Genomic DNA, 21393 nt, shown 5'->3' with positions numbered 1-21393 from the left:
ACACATACCATTGTGAATTGTTCACCCAGTAATTTTTTTTTTTCTTTTAAGAAGGGAAGCCCACCCGTTTCTACTCTCCCCTTTTTTTCTTTAAGATTTTATTTTTCCTTTTTCTCCCCAAAGCCTCCTGGTACATAGTTGTGTATTTTTAGTTGTAGGTCCTTCTAATTGTGGCATGTGGGACGCCGCTCAGTGTGGCTTGATGAGTGGTGCCATGTCTGCGCCCAGGATCTGAACTGGTGAAACCCTGGGCCACCAAAGTGGGGCTTGCCAACTTAACCTCTCGGCCATGGGGCCGACCCCTCTTTTTTTTTTAAATATGGTTTTAAGGTATCCTTTTTTTGGTGAGAAAGATTGGCCCTGAGCTACCATCTGTTGCCAATCTTCCTCTTTTTTCTTGTTTTTTTCCTCCTCAAAGCCCCAGTACGTAGTTGTATATCCTAGTTGAAGATCTTTCTAGTTCTGCTATGTGGGACGCTGCCTCAGCATGGCTGGATGAGGGGTGCTATGTCTACACCCACGATCCGAATGGTGAAACCCTGGGCTGCTGAAAGGGAGCATGTGAACTTAACCAGTACACCACCTGGCTGACCCCACCTAGTAGTTTTTATGTGTGAGAGAAATAAACTTCTTTTTGTCCTTTAAACCATATTATTTGAAATCTTTCATTATATGACAACTTCATCTTTTACCATCTTTCTGAATTCACCCGTACCATTTACATACCATTTGTTATCACTCTATCCAGTAAACCACGTGGAGGGCAAGCAAATGTTTGTCTCAGTCTTTGCAAATGAGTTGATTCAGTTGGTGTTTCCTGCAGCCTTTTTTCACTGCTACTCAATAGGCTACTTCCTTCTGTTGGTTCATTTCCCTCTGAACCTTTGAGGTTCATAACTGTCTCCTCCTGTGTTTAAAGCAATTAAAAAAATACTTAAAACTGTATATTTGCTGTCCATTTTTATACTCACTGAGCCACCACATCACGAATAAAATTTCCATTTTTAGAATTAAGGGTAACAGTTCATAGGGGAAATATACAGCTTCATTTCTAGCTAATCAGCTACTGCTTGGAACAAGAACTCTCTTAGGGGTGTTTACCACTGAGTCACTGTTGTAGCATTATAAATGCCTGAGTCACATACAATGTCATTACATTTGCAATACTGTTTAAAAATTAGCCTATTTAAGATATGATTCAAAGCAATAGTTGGTAAATATATCAAAGTGGTTCAGAAAAAAAAATAACTATCTGTGATGAAAAACAATTCACATTCATTCATCTACTTAAATTTAAGCAATAAAAACAGAGAGGGAAGAAACCAGAAGCATTCTAGGGTTTAGGCTGCAAACACAAAGCATTTCACAGGCTATTTCTGCAGTTTTATGTAGGGCTAGCTGCTAAAATGACTGGGAAAATTGGTAGTCACACCTACTGTACAAGCTTGGGGATTAAGAATGGGAGAATTGTTAACTGAGTGACAGAGAACGAAGAGGACACATTGCTATCATAGATTTGGAAGTCCCTTCCTTAAGGAAATGGTTGAGATGGTCTACACTTGATCACAGATTTACCTGGGTTTCTTGATCCGTAGAGGCTATGTTATTCATCTCTGTGGATGGTGCCAAATCTTCATGTTCAATTGTCTTATCTTCATTCTCCATGATTGATAATTAAGAGTAAGATGATAGAGGGAAAAGGAACAAGATCTGTTCTGAAGGAGAAACAATATAGATATAGAATAGCAATTTGGGATTTAAAAAAATGAATCAGACAGCAATTTGAGCCATTTAAAGGAATGAATTGTACTTATTTTTCCCCTTAGAACTCTGAATGGCTAAGATATTTTAGATTATTCTTAACTTTCAATTGCTAATCTTTTCTTTGATTACAATATATTATCCTATTGCTTATCTACCTTTTTATCTCTCTTAAAAAAGCCCTTGTTGACCATCATATGTTCATGATTTCTCTCCCATCCTGTTTTTTGAGTTATACTTTACACATTCCAGGCAATATTACTGTTAAATTGTCCTCTGTAATGGGCCAACTTGATGAAGCAGGAAAGCTCCAGGTAATTTTCCAATGTTGATAGAGGAAATGAGTCACCAAAGAGAAATCTATGGACTCCATCATTTTCAGAGAAACCAGAGTCACTAATTCCTGCCCGGCTCTTATTTCTGAATTAAAGTAAAAAAATACAACATTGATTGAGTAGCCACAATGTCTTAGACACTATAAGTGCTATGGTAGTCTCCTGCTGGTTATTATGGGTAACTCAAAGATTGCCAAAACACATTCTTTGTTTTCCATAGGCTTATGGTATGCCAGGAAACATAAACTTATACCAAGTAACTAAAAACTTGTAGGGCAGACCTACAAGGTTGGCTTCGTAAACACCCACTTCAACCTTTTCTCCCCTGGCTGCCCAGGCTATAGAGGCTGAAAAGCCACATAATCCAATTCTTAGCCATGTTTGCAGCTAGAGGTAGCCATGTGTCCCAGCTCTATGTAATGAGACATAAGTGGGAGTCCCTGGGAAGGGCTTTCATTCCCAAATAATAAGGGAAGGACTTTTGAGAATCATACTGTTTACTTTTCACCTCTAACATTTCCCTTTCTCCTTCCTTGGATGTAGATACACTACCTGGGGGACAGCAGCCCTCTTTCCACCAAGAGAATAAAAAGCCTTATACCAAAGAGAGTACAGAAGTGGAGTGGGTTCCCTGATGACATCCTTGAGTTGCTGCATCAGTCTTGGGCTGCCAAGCTTTGAGGTAATGGTTTAAACCACTATTAGTCAAGTTTTCTTTTTACTAGTAACCAAAGTTATTCCTAATGCAACATGTATGATGAATATTATAGTAGAGGTACAAACTACAAACCTAGGTAGGACCAAAGGAAAAATTATGTAAGATAAGGGAAAATCTAATTCAACACATATTTAAGTGCCTAATATGTGCCAGGCACTATGCTAGGCCATAAAGACAAAGATTAATTAGACAGGACTCCTGCCTCAAGGAATCATTTTCTGTTTAACAAAGTGCCAAGATGTTTGAATTTAAAATTTCAAAGAAAATTATATCCTTTCCACCACGACCACCATCACCACCACCATTTTTCTTCCTTACAAAACACAGTGTTAGCCAGAAAGGCATCTCAAAGAACCTTCAGCTTGATTTTTATTATGTATAATAAACATATGCATATATGATGACATATTATATATATGTATATATAATTTTTTGAATTAAAAAACTTATTCCAAAATTTAGACTCATAATGAGAAAGAACAGCATTTTGACAGGAAAATGTTGGGCTCAGAAAACCCTTGTCTTAAGGGCATAGAAGCATGAAAGCCAGTGGGGTGTGAGGGAAACTTTGCTGCTCCCACTTTGCATGTAGGAGGAGGCTGAGAGTAACGGGGGAGGAGGGTAGAGATTTGGAATATCACGTCCAAAACCATGGGGCTTGGCCTTTACCCTCTGTAGAGAATGACCCTTCATCTCAGAGTAAGTGACCAGGTCTGCTGGCTCTGGAGTTGGACAAACCTGGGTCTGAAGTTCAGCTCCATCATATACCAAATCGCTTAGCCTCTTTCTAACTAATTCCTTATCTACAAAATGGAGACAAGAGTAGTTCCAACCATGCACACGATAAGCATCCAACAGTGTTGGTTATAAGCCACTCATATTCCTTCTCTCTAATTATCATAAATCTCTAAGAATCCTTCTGCTTTTCCTATTAACCTTGAAGAATTTATTACTTAAGCCCATTGATTTTCTTTGACCATATTTTTTACTTCTTTCTGTCAAGGCCAGCTTCTTGATTAGGTGGATGTAACACTCACCACTGTCATTTCTTCACCTTTTTCTTTAGTAGAATTACATAGAAACTCTTGGGCAGCGCCACTAGAACTACCTCCACCAAATTCTCAAAATCAGCCAATTATGCTACTTACGAAGAGTATTTTTAAACAGCCAACAAGTACAACTGATTATTTCTAGTAGAGATAAACTATTGACTAAAATGAAGCCTTTGAGAATTTATTTTATTAATGTTATTCTGGTCCTTTTTAACATAAATGATCAAAACTTGGTGTGTTGCACAGTATATGATATTTGTGGAAATACATAGTTTTGTGTTTCAAAAAAATTTCCCTATTCTCCCCTAAACTCCACCATGAATGCTAAACTACTTATCTGCAATCAGAGCAGTATTACAAAGAGGAAAGGTAAAATAAAATGCCAGTCTTTTAGTAAGTCCAGTAAAGCAACTTACAGCTGCTCAGCTTTGTTTATTCTCTGCTGTTTTCATTTCCAAAAGAACACGTAAGCTATCGTCAGAAACCCACTTAAATTTAGAAAAATCACAAAAATGTAACTTTTACTTAAAGCAACCGTGTTCATGGCATTTACTGTTCATAGTCATTGGATCTTAAAATTACAATAGTATATCACCTATTAAGAAAGCAGTTTTGGCAAAGAAATCAGAAAATATGCAGAAATGACTTTTTTTTAAAGACTGGCACCTGAGCTACCAACTGTTGCCAATCTTTTTTTTTTTGTCTGCTTTTTAACTCCCCAGATTCCCCCCAGTATACAGTTGTATATTTTAGTTGTGGGTCCTTCTAGTTGCAGCATGTGGGACGCTGCCTCAGCATGGCCTGATGAGCGGTGCCATGTCTGCACCCAGGATCTGAACCAGCGAAACCCTGGGCCGCCGAAGCAGAGCGTGTGAACTTAACCACTCGGCCACAGGGCTGGCCCCCAGAAATGACTTTTGAAGGGCCAAAAGAAATGTGATGAAATCCATTAAAAAGTAGAAAGTTTATACCCCTTACTCAGAGAGAGGCTCTCCAGTCCTCATTCAGAGCCCATTAACTCTTATTTTGAAAACAACTCTAATGACTCTGCTCATCTGGTTTCCAAACCCTCAGAAGATAAGACGTTATAAATTAAAACAAACGAATGAAGAGATTGTAAAGAAGCAAACTGACAACAGCACGAGTGACAGCTGACAATGAAAGAGATGGAAAAGAGCAATCTAGGTGTACAAAACGTGGGGATAAATGTCTTTTCCACAGGAGTATTTACAGTTTTGTCCTGCCAAGTGTCTCTTCCCCTCCTTTTTTGGCAACAGCACACTAATTTTCTCTTGTGGAATCCACAGCTCCCCTAGTCTCCATCCATGGTTCATGTGAGGCTCACGTCATCCTCACCTCCCCAACCCCCTACTGCACCAATGTTCCAGAGAGGGGGACAGGCCTAGACAATGAGGAGCTCCTTCCCTGGTCACACTGACTGTTCTAGGCATGAGCAAGTGACTCATACCTGGCTAATGAGAGTCAGCTTTATGGTGTTTCCTGGAATCACTGGGAAAGAGCTTGCTTTCTTTTAGAGTTGCTAAGCCCAGACTTGCTGTTGACAATCTTTGTGACATATAAGAAAAGCCTTCCAAAGAATGATCATAGAGCAAAGCAGATTCTGAATATGCAAAGAGAGAGAGAGAGAGAGAGCTCCAGATTAATACTCATATTGTTGGTACACCTAGAAGCAGCTCCTTTCAGTTAGATGAGCCAATTAATTCCTCACCAGTTCGAGCTGGGTTCCTGTCACTTGCCACCAAATGCATCCTTCATAAGAACCTTCATACCTGAACTGCCCTGAAAGATCCCCAGTATTATAAGAGATGTTTAGAAAGGTGATTCTACATCTCCAAGAAAAAGAAAAGAAAAGAAAAGAAAATGATGTGGAGATATTTTCTGTTATTAAAGGCATTAAAATATATAATACAATTTAGAGATTTTCTTTAAAGAGAATGTTAAAATAAGCAAAAATCTGGTATTCAATAAAATAGGTGTCAGTTATCCAAAAAATAAATTTAAGTGAAATGCTCTTTTTTTAAACAATGTTGGTTAAATAAAATACTCTAGTTAATGGACCTTAATTATTTTTTCATTGTGTTCACGGAAGACTTTTGAAGTCCTCAGTCCCAGGGAAGTTTTAAGAGCTGTTAAGCATCTGAGATGCTGAGTATCTGGGATGGAAAAATGAAAAAGTGGGGAAATTCAGAGAAACTAGGTGGTTTCCAAGAAATTAAGAATCACAGGGTAATGGTATAAAAAAAGTTGGAAAGGTCTTTAGAAATATCCTAGTCTAATCTCTTTAACATTCAAATGAGAAAACTACTGCCTAGAGAAGCTAAGTAACTTTTTCAACTAATAGCCAATGTCAGCCAAGCCTCACAGTAAAACCGTGTAAAAACTTGTGAAATGAGTTGGTTCTTTAATCTGTATCATTGACTTCATGCATCTCTACCAAATCACTACATTATATTTTTACATTTTTGCTATAATATTTTATTTAAAATCCCACTCATATATACTCATAGTTAATTCTAAGTTTGAAAACACATTCCACAAGAAGTTTGAAAACATCTTCTACAAGCAAATACAAATATTTTTATTTTCTACCTTGTATTATGTTCAGCTTTACTCTTTCCCATTGTTAGAAATGTTAATAGAGTTTATTATGAATAAAAAATTGTACTAACCTAAATGGTTGTACAACATTGGTGACAAAATGAATGGAACAAGAACTTTTGTCCTATTCTCATGACAAATATTATTTACATATTCTCAATTAATAGTTAACTGGCTGACACCTTGCCACTTAACCATGTCTTAAGATTCTAAGAATTAAGGAGGTTTTCTTTTAAAAAAATCCAGTTAAGCTGAGAGGCTTTGAGAGATTTTTGTTTATCAGAAAATTACACTGAGAACTCGGAAGATATTTTAGATAAAAGCGCCTATACACAGAAACAAGTTTTTTTCTGCTTCTCCATCAAGGTAGTGCCTTATTCAGACTGATATCACAACCTGTACACTATATTAGGAAAAAAAACCTATCCTGTGTCAAATGGTGAAATTTTATAGATTTCATAAATTCAGTAAATAACATGAATTTAATCAAATTCTGTGACTCAAATACAGATTTCAATAGAAGAAGGAGGTTTGACCTGAGCCCAGGGACGTGGCTGCTAAGACCATCTGCCTGTCCACTTGCATGTAGGTCAGTAGGTCAGGTGTCACCTGCATACACACGCCAACGGCTGCTGACTCTCTAGCATTCTTAGTATACAGAATTTCCTACAGGACTGACCCAAACACTTAGAAACAATCTTGGCTCAATTTGAGCTTTGCTTTCCAGTATTATGGATATATGCCACCAAAATCATAGAGCTGTGGACCTGAACAGTTTCCTTAGTCTTTCCTCCAAACCTGAGAGAAAACTGCACATCAAGAAGATGAGCAGTTCTGTATATGAGTATGGATGTAAATAGAGAAAAAAGGTCTGTTAATAGTAGTTGCCTTTGGGGTGGAAAATGGAATTGAAGAGGTTGAAATTTCATTTTCATTCTCTATATTTCTGTACTGTTAGGATTTTTACAAGAAGACTTTCTTACGCAATTTAAAATACATTGAAAAAATTTATGCAATTCTTAAAGCTTTAGAGAAAAGGAATACAGCTTTCCTTGGTAACACTATTTTTCAGAGATAGAATCTCGTCATTTGACTTTAGGTAACTTAATCCCACCCGCTACAATTTAAGGTCATTTTTGTTTTTGTGGTTAAGAAAATGGAGAACTGCCTAGAATCTTCTACAGCAGTTTTCAAATATTTCTTAAGCCAAAAATCTTTCACCAAATGAAACCTTTTCCTGAAACCCAACAAATGGGACAGAGAAAAGGTGGAGCTGAAGGAGCCTATCACTTGCCCTGCTCCTTCTGGCAAGTGAAGCACAATTAAAACCCTTTTGTAAACACGCTTTCACATAGAGGAGATGTTTGTTAAATCAGCCTTCTCTTTTTCAGGTTATCTTATTAATCTAAATGTTTAAAGGTGCTTTCTGCGGGCTGGCCTGGTGGCACAGTGGTTAAGTTCACACGTTCCACTTCGGTGGCCTAAAGTTCCCCAGTTTGGATCCCAGGTGCGGACCGACATGCCACTTGTCAAGCCATGCTGTGGCAGGCGTCCCACATATAAAGTAGAGGAAGATGGGCATGGATGTTAGCTCAGGGCCAGCCTTCCTCAGCAAAAAGAGGAGGACTGGAGGCAGATGTTAGCTCAGGGCTGATCTTCCTTAAAAAAAAAAAAGTGCTTTCAGTAATATTTCAGAGGAAATAAAAGAACTATGATTTGCAAATGTCCAAAGGCTTACTGCTATCGACTGAATTACTGCTAAAAGATCATTACATGGATAAAGGCTGATTATTCCTGTTGTTTGTTGTCTGTGATATGGACTGTCCAACATTTACTGGGATGTTCTTATTGAGAATTTACATATATTGCTGGAGTACAATATGTGCTGTATTCGTACATTTGAAGGAGCATCTCCAGGACTGTTCATGAAGCCTTCTATAATGATTGCAATGATAAACATCACCTACCTTCGGGGTTTATCCATTCACGTGTTGAAAGGGGGGGTTCTCAGTCTCACGCAGTACTTCTATATAGAACATACAGAAACCTTCCAGTTCCTGGGTCCTGCTAACCAACTCTGATCTAAGGCTCATTTTCCAAAAGGAGCACTGCCCAGCCGTGACGAATTCAGATCAAGTGAAGAGTAGGGCTTAAAATGTCCTTGATAAATAAGTACTGAAACGACTGAGAATGTTTCCCTGAACAAGAACGACCTCATCTGAAAGTGTTAGCGTGCCAACCACATGGGACCAAGTTATCAGAGAAAAACAACTGCTCTGCTGTTTGGTTAACTGATACAGACACGTAAAGTAAAACACTGTATAATGAGATATGAATGAAAGGAAATTATCCCTAGGTAAGAAAGGACCCAGTACTTGCTTTTCTCCTTTGTAATCTCTCTCCTCACCTAGGAAAAAAGCATTTAATTGAAAGTTTAAAATATTATTTCTAGGCCTACTACAATCAGAATCTCCAGAGACTGAACCCCCCAAGTGTGGCAGACAGGACTTACTAACTACCTAAAACCACTGCTCAGGCATGCCGGTGGGGCCCTCCTCCACCCCAAGGGGTAAATCACGACTGGGCTAAATCAATCTCTCTAACACCATTCCTCTCTGCCGGCTGGTGGTTCAGAGCTGAGCGTAATTCACTCTGTCCAATGAAGTTTGTGAGCAAGGCTATTGGAGGCCACTGGGTAAGACTCCTAATAAAAAGACAGGGAAGCAAGAGAACCCTCTCCTCTTTGTGCCTTTAAATTGTGTGTGTGTGTGTGTGTGTGTGTGGAAATGGAGCTGTGGAGGGGCACTATGTTTCTTGGAACTCTAGCAGCCATCATTCACCCATGAAGAAAAAGGCAAGATTGGCTCATAGAAAGTGACCTAGAGCCTGATATCACTGGGGACCGAACAAACCCTGGACGCGCTTACCTTCAGACATCTTGTTGTGTGGGAAAAATTAAACCTGTATTTTTGAAAGTAATTTTGGCCAAATATCCTGTTACTTGCAGCCAAAAGCACCCTAACCAATCCAACAGGTGATTCTGACGCAGAGCCAGCTCTGAGAAGTTCTGATGAGGAGCAGTGATGAGGGACCTTTGGCTCACACATATCTATCTCCCTAGCTTCTTGACATGGTGCAAAATCTTCAGAGGACACACAACCAGAACACTGCCTTTGTATTGATATATCTCAACAAATAAACCGAAAATAACAATTTTAGTAGCTAAAGACCAATACCAAGGTTTTTAGGACCACCCTTTTAGTCAATAGAGATCATATACATTGTAAAGTTGTATATTTTCCCTCCCCATCCCTGAAGTTCATTTGTAATATTTGAATATCGAATTAAAAAAAATTGGGCTTATAAACATGTGATTGTTTTCTAAATTTCTACCCATGAAACAAACAAAACAGTAACACAACACCACTACCATCCCTGCCTGCACTTCCTTTTTGCTCTCTCTACTTGGTAAAATTCTATCAGTCATTCAACATTTAACTTACAAGTCACCTTCTCAATTAGTATTTCCTAACTCCACATAGACTAGCTCTGTCCCTCTTTCTTCTCTCTGAGGACTCACTCACTTATTTGACAAACATCTATTAAGCTCTTGCTATGTTCTAGTCCTTGTGCTGGGGATTCAAAAGTAAACAGTCTGACATAGTTCCTCTACTCAGAGGTTAAAACCTAATCAGAGAATGACAGATCATTCCTTAAGCAACCATAATAGAATGTAGTAAGTTTCAATTTGGGGCACATAAGACAGCAACCCCATCACTTCAAAATCAGTGACGTTCATCAGACTTTCACTGGATAAGATACCAAGATGACAGAGATGCAGTCTCTATTCTTTAAGGGAGGCACAGAGACTGATATGTGTTCATCAAACCAGTTTCCCCTGCTGCCTGCGCACACAGGTATTTGACATTTCCTAGCCTCTCTTGCAAGTCAGTGTGGCATGTTACTGAGCTCTGGCCACAGGACGTGGGCATGAACAATGTCTGCTACTTCTACTCTTCACTTGTAAGAAACCTCTCATGCAGTCTTCCACATACCCTCTCTTTTCCTGTCCATTGCCTGGAAACTAAGGACTCGACGGTCTTAGGGGATGGCACAGCCATAATATAAAAAGAGTGTGGGTTCCTGAATCACTGAGTAGAAGGCCACTAGCTGAACACCTGATTGAACTTTCCATGAGGGAGAAATAAGCTGCCTCTGTGTTGTTACTGAGATTTTGAGTTTATCTGTTATAGCAGCTAGTGTTACCTCAAGGTAATTTAATTGTGATGTGAGAAGTACAGTCACATAGTTAAACGGAGAAAGGAGGTATTGCCTACTTGGCTGGGGTCAAGCCTTGAAAGAGGACCCACTCTTGTGAAGAAAATAAAGACCAGTACAGGCAGAGAAACCACAGGATTAAAGGATGAGAGGTGAAAGAGAATGTGTCTGTAGGGAACTCTGTGTATATCTGCATCAACTACACCATAAACGGCAAGATGCGGAGTGGTTAGAGGACAATGGGATTAATCCTTACTGTAAATCCTGTGTCACTGCCTCCTAGTTGGGCCATTTGGGGCAAGTTACTTAACCAGTACAGATAAGTTTCTTCATCAGTAAAATGGTGAAAATGCCTATGTCACAGAAAATCTTAAAAAAGTACTAAGTACATCATGCAGTCCCAAAATAGTCCCCTCAATGCTTTCTCCTCCTTTTATAGGATTTTCCCTGAGAAGAAAGCATACATGTGCTGAAGGGACACTGGTAAATTCAAACCTTTCAGTCCTTCATGTAAACCACAGAAAAATAAAGGAATGGATTTCGAAAAAGGCAAAGAGCTTTTATGATATCAACAAGATATCTTTAATAACTTTATAAAGCTGTTAAAAACTCTTTAGAACTTATCATAATTGTGCTTTCTTTAACATGCAGGATACATGACTCTAAAAACACTGAGAACACCACCGCCTCACACAAGTGCATATACAGGCAGCTCCATTCCCCACATACTGTGTTCCTAGGCTTTGTGTGCAAAAGATGTAAACCCTTTCCCCTAGAGGAAACATCTGTTCTATCATTGGGGTCTGTGAGCAGCCTATCAATTATCAATAGGACTAGGAAACAGTTGGGCATGAACCAGATACTCAACAATTTCTTGTTACAGAATACATTCTGTAAATGTTTTAAATGAAGAAGGCGTTTACATTATATTTGTACAGCAAGAGATGTCAGAGATAATCTAGTCTATGCGTAACAAACTCAAATACCTTCAGGGATAAACTCAATGTGGGGTCTGCAGCACCCGGTGAGGGCACAGCCCAGCTGAAGGCATCAGATCACTGCAGGCCCCTGGGCCTCATCTCATGTCTTCACTTCCCATCAAAAGAAACTGAAGAGATTAGGTTTAGATGACTCTTGGAGGCTACAGAGCAAACATATTAATGAGTCAGCGCAGAAAATAGAAACCACTCCAGGTATTTTAAGCAGAAAGAGATTCTACAGGGAATTGAGTGAACTGTTGAAAGGGCTAGAGAGCAGGGTCTACGCTGGGCCTCCAGGAAGGACTTCTAGAACACTAGTAACTGAACCACTGGGGAATGTACTATTTTTGCCTCAATCAGGAGACCCCACAGGGACTACAGCGTTCAAGAACAACACTGTAGCTGAGACCCAGAGAGGCTGGGATCTGGAAGCTGCCTGGACAGAGAACACAGAAGATGTTTCCCACCTCCCTCAACCACCTCCGGACAGCCAGAGAGCTGGTGCTTCAACACGACAACGCTGACCTGGCTGTCCCTGCTGCTGTAAGGCCCTCCCAACACCCACAGTTCTGGAGACTGGACACTCGCATCTCCTGCACCGTCCTTGTCAACAGAAATTCGCCAAAAATAGCAGGGAGATGCCTCTGCCTCATCCCTGCCTTCGAAATCTCAGGCAAGTCATCTACTTGCCAGACGCTAATTTTACATCCAGAACTCTACCTGCGAGGGAGTCTAGGAAATACTTTAGCTTTCCAGTTTCGCCTGTACAAAGAGGCATACAAGAAGCAAGCAGGAATGGATGTGAGGGCCAAACTTCCACATCCAGGATAGCAACTTTTGGTGTAGGCCCCAGGGCTCAGACCTACATCATCGACCTTTTCCCACTTATTCTACAATGCCTTCTAGGGAAATCCTAAAAAAAGGAAAAAATTAAAAAATAAAAATACAGGCAAAATATGCTGGAAAATATATTATGCGATTCAGTCACTTTGCTCACATCATTAGCATACCATGAATCCACTACCTAATTTTTTGTTAGGTATATTCTGATCCATTGGATTTTGAGTTACTGAATGGCAGAAACTTTATTTAATTCATATTTGTATCTCCTGTCCCCATGCCTGCGTGGCCCAGAGAAGACACACGGGTACTTGCTGAATTGAAACGTTACATTCTTGACTTGGAGAGAAACAGTAAACTAGAATTTCACGAGAGCACTTTGTAGCAGCAATAACTTCAGGCGGAGGCCCCATTAGAGAGATGGAGTGGGGTTGAAAAGGGCTTTTAGTCTTTCAGTGGAAACAGAGGTTGACTTGTCTCAGTAGGGTATCTGCCTCTCTCTATCCACTCATGTTATCCATTTCTTGACCGGAGGCTAAAGGAAATGCGGCTTCCTGCTGTTAATCTTCTAGGGCAACAAGTACACCAGCTTCTAGGGTGAGATAACAGGCTGCTGCCTGGGAAGTACAGTCACTTGACATGTTGATAGTTCTGAGAAATGCGTTCTCGGGCAATTTTGTTGTGCAAGCATCAGAGTGTACTGAAGCGGAACAAAATGTGTGACCCCAAAATGTGTTCTTTCAACATGAACATTATTTTAGGATTATTTGTAAGAAAAAAAGACTCAGAGGTTTTTCTTGTTACCTTCACTTTAAGCGCCTAAAAGTGATACAAAAACCTGTCTCAGGAAGCGAGCTATGTCACCTTGGTGTGACAAGAACGAGGCAGTAGAGCGGGAGGAGCCTAGAAAAGCCTGTTTGCTGGGCTCCCCTCTGTCTTCTGTTTCTGCGTGGCCAAACACTTGTTTTCCAAATGTTTGCTCCTTTTCTCCTACCTGTGAACTGCCTTCCTACCCTCTGAAGCCCCTGGCTCTCCCCACCCCCAACATCTTTTGTCTTCAGCTGAGGATGGCATTTAAGGCGAGGGCCTCGGCCATTTTGGCAAGTTACTTGTTTTCCTGGGTTTCTCTCGTGTACACACGCTATTAGGCTTTCCTTCTCCCGTTAGAGTCTCTCGTGGCGATCTGATCATAGAGCGGCCAGAAGAGCCAGAAGGCAGAGGAGCATCTCTCCGCGCCCCGCAGCGCTCACGCAGCCCCGGCGGCAGAGCCCGCACCGCCGGCTGCAGGGCCGCTGACGCCCCCGTGGGAGGCCCGGGCAGCACGGCCGCCCCCAACTCGACAGTGGTGCCGGCTCCAGCGGCGGCGTCTGGGCGCAGCGGCACCTCGGCCCACAGGAGCCACACCCTCCGGTTGTTTTAAGAACTAAAATAAACGAGAGAAACCCACGGCAGCAACAACTAACAAGTGAGCGCGCACACAGCCACGCACCCCAGGGCCGCGCCCGCCTCCGCGCCCCCGGCCCGCAAGCCCTGAGGCCCCGCCGGTTCCGCTTACCCTGGTGTCTCGGGGGCCCAGCTCGCGGCCCGCGGGGGGCCCGGCTGCGCCGCGGCTCAGGGACGGGCGGGCCCGCGGGGGACCCGGCTGCGCCGCGGCCCAGGGACGGCCGGGCGGGCGCCCGCACGCATCGCCCCAGGCGGCGCCCCGCCCTCTCGGCGCGGGAGACCCGGGCGGGCCCGCGGCCTCCACGGGTCCAGGGCTCGGCGGCGCGGCGCTGGCGGCCTTAGGCGCTGTGCGGGCGGGGAGCCGGCGGGAAGGGTCGGGCGAGGCCGCGCGGGGAGGGCGGGCCGGCAGCCCGCGGCGGGGAGCCCGGTTCCCGGGCCGGGCCGTCGCGCGCTCCGGGCGCACCGCGGCGCGTCTTCTCCGAGGCGCCGCGAGAACAGGACCCTTGCAGCGAGCGGCGTGGCGGGCGGCTCGTCCCCTCGGCCGCGTGTTGGCTCGAGCCTCCCGCTGGCCCGCGTGGATGCTGCGGTGCCGGCGGCAGCCCGCGTCCCTCCCCTCCCCTCCCCTCCCTTCCGCTTCGGGTCTGCCTTCCCTGATCGACCCCGCCACCCGAGTGTGAGCCTGGGCGCGCGCCCCTTCCGGGGCATTTCCATGTCCTTCAGAAATAAAGAATTTCTTGCCTGTTTTTTACTCCTTTAAGCAACTGCCAGTTTTAATCACCGCTGTTCAGGCGAGACAGACAGTGTCCAGGACCATCCCCAGCAGACAGGAGCCGCTCCTCCTCGTCTCTCAGGTGCTCCTTTGTGGACAGGATGGAGGAACCCAAGTCCCGTCCCATGACCTGGCTCAGGCCGTCTACAATGGTTATTTTCCTACACTGACTCTTCCTCCCTAAAGCTTGAAAGGCTTCTGGTGACATCCAGCTTCCTCTTACCACAGGAGTGAAATGTATTTTTCCTTTTCTTTCAGTCATATGCTCCTCATTGATCCATCAACCTGATTAATTAACCTTACTTTAGAGAACATGAACTTTTGGGCTCCAGTTTACTTTTATTGTTGACACTGTTTTATAGTTCACAGTTAGCTCTGAGAGAACTGACCCTGAGGGTCATGAGTTAATGTTAGAATCCACTGCAATTATTATAACAAAATGTTATCCTTTCATTGTCCATTAAAAATTTCCTTGTTAATATTAATTAACATTCTAAGAGAAAAGACTGCTCATTTATTATCTATATGTGCATCATACCATTTGGTCTTTTGAGGTAGCTACAAATAAAAAACAAACACAAAACGCTAAAACTAAAAGAACAAGAAAAAACTTCCTAGTACTCTCTCATACATGAATTTACTTGAACTTTTTCTTGGAACTTTTATTTTCTTTAGTTTTGTTTCCTGTTATATGATTCATTTATATTTATTTATCCAGAGACTATTTCTAAGTTTTATATCCTCCTGTCTGTTATCCTGGAATTTGGTGAAGAAATCTATACTTAATCTAAAAAATATCCCTCAAACTGATGATACTGCTGATGCAGATCAAGGCTGCCCGCTGGAGAGAAGCCCAAGGCGTCCTGGCCTACATACCGATCTACATCATCCTCCGGGAAGCACAGGACATCCTGACCTCATTGATCTGATTCTTACCCAAAGTTCTAGGACCACCCAATAACCAGACGCCACCTGCAAAGACACCATTTTAACATTTTTTTCATGATCTTTCCTTTGTCTTGTAAAGAAATAACTCACATACCTATGCCTTATAAATTTAGCCCTACCCTCAACCCATTGCAGCCCTTCACCGCCCCTGGGTCCTGTCCCCATGCTGCAGCTCTTCACCGCCCCTGGGTCCTGTCCCCATGCCTGCAGCTCTTCACTGTCCATGGGTCCTGTCCCCATGCTACTCCATGCTATTCTCTTAATAAAAGAGCACTTCTGCCAGACCTCGAGAGTCCAAGAAATCTTTCTTTTGACTCCTCGGCTCGCCAAGCCTGCATCACTGCGTTAGTTAACTATTATGTTTCTTAGGCTCATGTCAAATGTCATTGTTTATTTTAATAAAGATCTTTTAGTTAGACTAAGAAAATAGTACTTAATTCCAAGTGCTAACATCCATTAAGTATAAACACCTGATGATTATTTTTATTTTATATAACAGACCAACATATAGTTCTGAATAGTCTATAGTTCTTTTAACATAAGTTAGTGAAGCCAAACTCCTTCCTACCTTTGCTGTTCATTTATAACGGTGTAAAAATTTTAAATTAGTATCCACATACAGACCAATGCAGACCTGAACAAAAACATCTGAATATTGGGAAATAGAAATGAATACACTTTTCTTTTAAAAAACTTACTTTTTTCCTTCATATTTTAATTTTATATGCTTACAAATTGAGGCTTATTTTAAAAACTATTCTTTTGCAGTGATGTTATTAAGCTACAATGATTTCAAAAGAGATTAATATATTTAAAGAATCAAATTCTTGTGAACAATGACATCCTTAAAAAGGGCTTGTTTTCATTAATATTCCATTAATAGGAAAGAGATGATGAGTGAGTTTTCTTCATAGCCGGGTTTACAGTGTATAGGAAGGGCCTGCCTTCCCAGCAAGGAGATCCTGAATCACAAGCTCCAGCCTCCATCAATGATGACAGGATTACCTGTGATGTAGGCAGACTGTAGTGATAAACACAAGGAGACCCAATAATTAGCCAGGTTTAACACAGGTTGTGTTTCTTCAATTTTTGTATGACTGAGATAACTAAACAATTTACTCTCCTGGTAACAGGAAACTTCACTTAACAAACAGAATTTAGGAAAATTAGAATTAAGTTTCGGGTGATTTAAAACTTCTGAGTGTTCTTGTGATCCAGAGCTAAGTGGCCTCTAGCTGGTGTTTGAGCATGTATCACATTCTACGCAGGGGCTATTAGGTATTTGGTCTCAGAATCAGAAAATTAAGCAGTTTGGTGATATATACCCATTCTCCAAATTAGGATAAAGTCGAGGCTAAAATAGTACACTTTAATTTTGAGACTCAGAACTATTCTAAACTAGCTGAGTTTTATGCCACTAATAAACTTTTGAACATAATCAAGTGTGTCAGTCATAAAGTGGTGGTGTCAATTTACAAATAGAATTGTTTTAAAAGATGGTGTATATTTAGTTGGTCAACATACACAGGTAATTCCACGAACTGGAGCATGCTAAATGTGTTTTTAAAATTTATGTGAATACTAATAATTATCTATTGAACTACAAAAAAATATTCTATACTAACTTCAGACATCTAAATCTGTGTAAAACTAAAGGAGTTAAAAATATTACTGTTTTTTCCCCACAGAATTTTTCATTTTCTAAAGAATTCAAGGTGAAGCGATCCTTGTGGTAGAGGTTTAACAGTCTTTTAACTTAAACATGGATAATAAAGACTCAAATTTGTGTTCTTAGTTTTAGACTCATCTAAAGCCTGAGACAATGGAAGAGGCAAGAAGGAAAGACATCATAATAGAAGAACAGAAATTTTTTTTTTTAAGGAAGAGTAGCCCTATGCTAAGATCTACTGCCAATCGTCCTCTTTTTTTTTTTTTTTTTTTGCTGAGGAAGACTGGCCCTGAGCTAACATCCATGCCCATCTTCTTCTACTTTATATGTGGGATGCCTGCCATAGCATGGCTTGACAAGCGGTGCATAGGTCCACACCTGGGATCCAAACCAGTGAACCCCTAGCCACCAAAGTGCAGACTGCAAACTTAACTGCTGCGCCACCAGACTGGCCCCAAGTTCAATATATGAAAACGGATCATATAAAGCAGATAAATCAGTTTATCAAGAAACAACCCCAATTCCCTCAAGTTTTTTTAAAAAGGCAAGTTCTCTGTTTTATATATGGACTCCTCTGGTCTCCTCTAAAAGGCCAATGGTCCTTTTGTTGCACATTTCAAGCCAGAACATTTCTAAATATTTGGTAACTTAAGTTCTGGCTAAACAAGGACAATTTAGCTTATCAGCAGTACCTCAAAATCAAGTGAGCTCTTCTGAAGATATAGATTCAGAGAAATCACAAAAGCCAATGTATGCTCCATTAATCAAATGCCTAGCAATTTCCCCAGCTATTAACAGCTGTTGTAATAGTTCTGACAAGTAGTAACTGCTCTGTCACTAAAACATTTCAACCCTTCTATCTGCCACATTCATCAACCACCTCATGTGCACCAAATCACTGTAAAGAGGAGCTAAGTGGCCAGTGACACACCTCTCTCCTGCCTGCTCCCTTTTCCTTCTTTCTGCTCACACGTTAGTTTCCAGGGCATGTAACATTTCAAGACATAACATAGGGGGATATTCTTGTGCTCTATTCCTTATAAATGTAGTTTCTGCCTTCACAGTTGTAAGCCATTTAAAAATATACAATAGCCATTAAGGAAGAAACTGGGGGGCTGGCCCGGTGGCGCAGTGGTTAAGTTCGCACATTCCGCTTCTCAGCGGCCCGGGATTCGCTGGTTTGAATCCTGGGTGTGGACATGGTACCGCTTGGCATGCCATGCTGTGGCAGGTGTCCCACATATATAAAGTAGAGGAAGATGGGCACGGATGTTAGCTCAGGGCCAGGCTTCCTCAGCAAAAAACAGAAGGACTGGCAGTAGTTAGCTCAGGGCTAATCTTCCTCAAAAAAAAAAAAGGAAGAAACTGGTTACTAAATAGATGCAAAGTGGAAAGAGACAGAATTAGGAATTTCCATATATGATGACAAACAGTAAAAATTCATAGGAAAAGAGTCAGTGGGATTCTTCTAAATAAGTTTCCAGTAAAACTAAGAACACCAGATGCCAATTCTGTGTCTCCTGGACACAATTATATCTGGTTAACTCTCTCCCCATTTCACCTGAAGCTCTCATGATTTTGGAGGTTCGTTTGATTTACACTTAATCAAGGCTTCCCCAACTGTAATTTTTGAAAGTAACTGTTTCTCATAAAATTGAGTGATTTAATTTTTTTCCATCCTCCATTTTATTTGCTACAAGATTTGGTGACATATAAACTTGAATGAGGAAGAGTTAGTGGCTCAGATCAAAGTGGTCTTTCTTTGAGCAAATTAAATCAGAACTTATCCCTACCTCGTAAATGCAGCAACTTAACGATCATATGCTGTAACTCTGTAAAATGACATTACTTGATGAGCAAAAATAGCAGGCCAATGTGATTGAGAATAATGACCTCCCTGGGAAGAATAGCGCTTACTTCATCAGAAGCCAGGTACACGCAGAGCAGGGCTATTTCTTCTGCGGTTGCAAATCTTCCCGTCCTCTGTCTCTTCAGGAAGTCGCTCCGTGCCTGTGACCAGACACCACACCAGACATCAGTGGTGTGAGCTAAAGTATGAACTCACTGGCAGCTCCTTCAGGAGGCAAACCAAGAGAGATCTACAGAGGCCACTGGCCTGCTGCCTCGATTATTCACGCATGATACATGAGAGTATCATTAATATTATTAACTGTGGGCCACGCAGGACTATGGTGACTCCTACGCTGCTCAAACTATTTGTGTTATACTAAAACCTACAGACACTGTGACAGATCAGGAAGTTAATCTTAAAGTAGAGGGTTTTTAAATTTTTCTGAAAATGTGGTGAAATATACATAATATAAAATTTATCATCTTAACCATTTTTAAGTGTACAGTTCAGTAGCATGAAGTGCATTCACACTGTTGTGCAACCAATCTCCAGAAGTCTCTTCATCTTGCAAAGCTGAAACTCTATGCCTACTAAACACTAACTCCCCAGGCCCCTCCCCCAGGCCCGGCTACTACCCTTCTACTTTCTGTCTCTATGCATTTGTCTACTCTGCGTAAGGAAGAGGGCATTTTTTTTAACTAAAAGATTTAAACACATTTAAAATAGGAGACATACCTCTTCAGGGTTTGGTCTGGCTTGTATTCTTTCTTGCAGAGATGGGGTATCAACGGTTCCTAAATCAAAGGGTGACATTCAGCTTGGTTACTTACTTAGACTGAAAAAGAAATTGGCAACTCGACTTTAAACTTCCTTTCCGTAGGATACAGGTACCAGAGAAATCCTGTCCATAACTTGGAACAGCAATTTCACCTCTTCTGCCTGCCCTTTTATTTCATAGGCTTATAACTTCTTTAACAGCATTTCCATGATTTTTAAAAGCACAGACTACAATTCACTATGACACTAGGCAGGGACTCTGAGTGAAACACCAGCATTTTAGTCGCATTACACTGACATGATACTTTATGGACTGTATGCAGTTTTACAGGTATTATCTCAGTAATCCTCACAACAACCCTGAGGGCTAGGTAATATCACACAATTCTTTACCAGTACAAGGACCCACATTGTCTCAATGATCTCAAAACCATTCTTTGCTGTCACGTTCACTCTGAATCCTCAGGGACAGCTCCATGCTTGTCACAGTCCTTGGTTCTAAATTTTCCTCATTATCTTGCCAGTTTTCATTGGCTTCAAATTCCTATTTTAACATTGTTTCATGTTTTTCATTGAAAAATATAATTTACAATATTTTACTTAAAAAAAGAAAAATAAGAATGACACTAAAATTTTTACAACCCCACTTAGTTCACCTTCCTACAGAGCAAGTTCCCCAGACTTTTTTTGTTAACGTATGTAACCTGTAAATTCTCAGGAAGCCTCTTTCTGACTGACAGTACTCCAGGAGGCCACACGGTCTTCCTACGGTCACGGAAAATGATCTGCAGTCATCCTTCAGGTCCATCTTTAGAGCGGGCTCCTCACAGCACTGCAGATTTGAGGTCTGCTCAGAAATAATTCCTTAAATTTATGACCATTTGCCATTTCTCTGGAGAGGCTGGGAAGCTTCAAAATTTGCACTTTCTGACACTTTTCTGTCTAAGAACCCTTTCTTTAGCTTCTTTCTCCTCTCACATTTTACTCGGAGGGGCGGCACTCTCCCCACTCTGGGATGAAATTGCCTTCGCTACATTGCCTGGTTCATTAGAAACATTTTATACCTTCCATGTCACTGCAGCCAATAGTGCTGATAAAATTTCTGAAACCACATAACAAAGACCCCCTTGTATCCAGTTTCAGACAACATTTTTTTTTTTTAAAGATTTTATTTTTTTCCTTATTCCTCCCCAAAGCCCCCCGGTACATAGTTGTATATTCTTCGTTGTGGGTCCTTCTAGTTGTGGTATGTGGGACGCTGCCTCAGCGTGGTCTGATGAGCAGTGCCATGTCCGTGCCCAGGATTCGAACCAACGAAACACTGGGCCGCCTGCAGCGGAGCTCGCGAACTT

General features: G+C 41.4%; 1 protein-coding gene and 1 pseudogene across 14 annotated transcripts in view; both read right to left on the bottom strand.

The window, feature by feature from the left end:
• The window catches only part of LOC106847257 (sodium/hydrogen exchanger 9B2), a 55161-nt gene extending 40278 nt beyond the window's left edge, over positions 1 to 14883 (bottom strand). For 10 of the 14 annotated variants that reach the window (XR_011499973.1, XR_011499975.1, XR_011499974.1 and 7 more), the window contains exons 1-3: positions 14139 to 14263; positions 1576 to 1715; positions 727 to 907 (exon numbers count right to left, since the gene is read on the bottom strand). Coding sequence is in view for 10 of the 14 variants with exons in the window: in XM_070503355.1 (XP_070359456.1) it covers positions 727 to 907; positions 1576 to 1665 (271 nt within the window). In the remaining 4 variants the exon portion in view is untranslated. Of the gene's footprint in view, positions 1 to 726; positions 908 to 1575; positions 1716 to 11749; positions 11905 to 14138; positions 14275 to 14764 lie in introns of those variants that run through there. The other 4 variants (XM_044766502.2, XM_070503357.1, XM_070503356.1 and 1 more) reach the window with 4 other exon arrangements.
• A 1316-nt stretch (positions 14884 to 16199) lies between these two features.
• The window catches only part of LOC139042821 (dehydrogenase/reductase SDR family member 6-like), a 28907-nt pseudogene continuing 23713 nt past the window's right edge, over positions 16200 to 21393 (bottom strand).

The sequence above is a fragment of the Equus asinus genome, unplaced genomic scaffold (genome assembly GCF_041296235.1).
Source record: "Equus asinus isolate D_3611 breed Donkey unplaced genomic scaffold, EquAss-T2T_v2 contig_1, whole genome shotgun sequence".
NCBI classification, from domain to species: domain Eukaryota; kingdom Metazoa; phylum Chordata; class Mammalia; order Perissodactyla; family Equidae; genus Equus; species Equus asinus.
The sequence above is the reverse complement of the archived record's forward strand: the minus strand, read 5'-3'. Positions and strand labels throughout refer to the sequence as shown.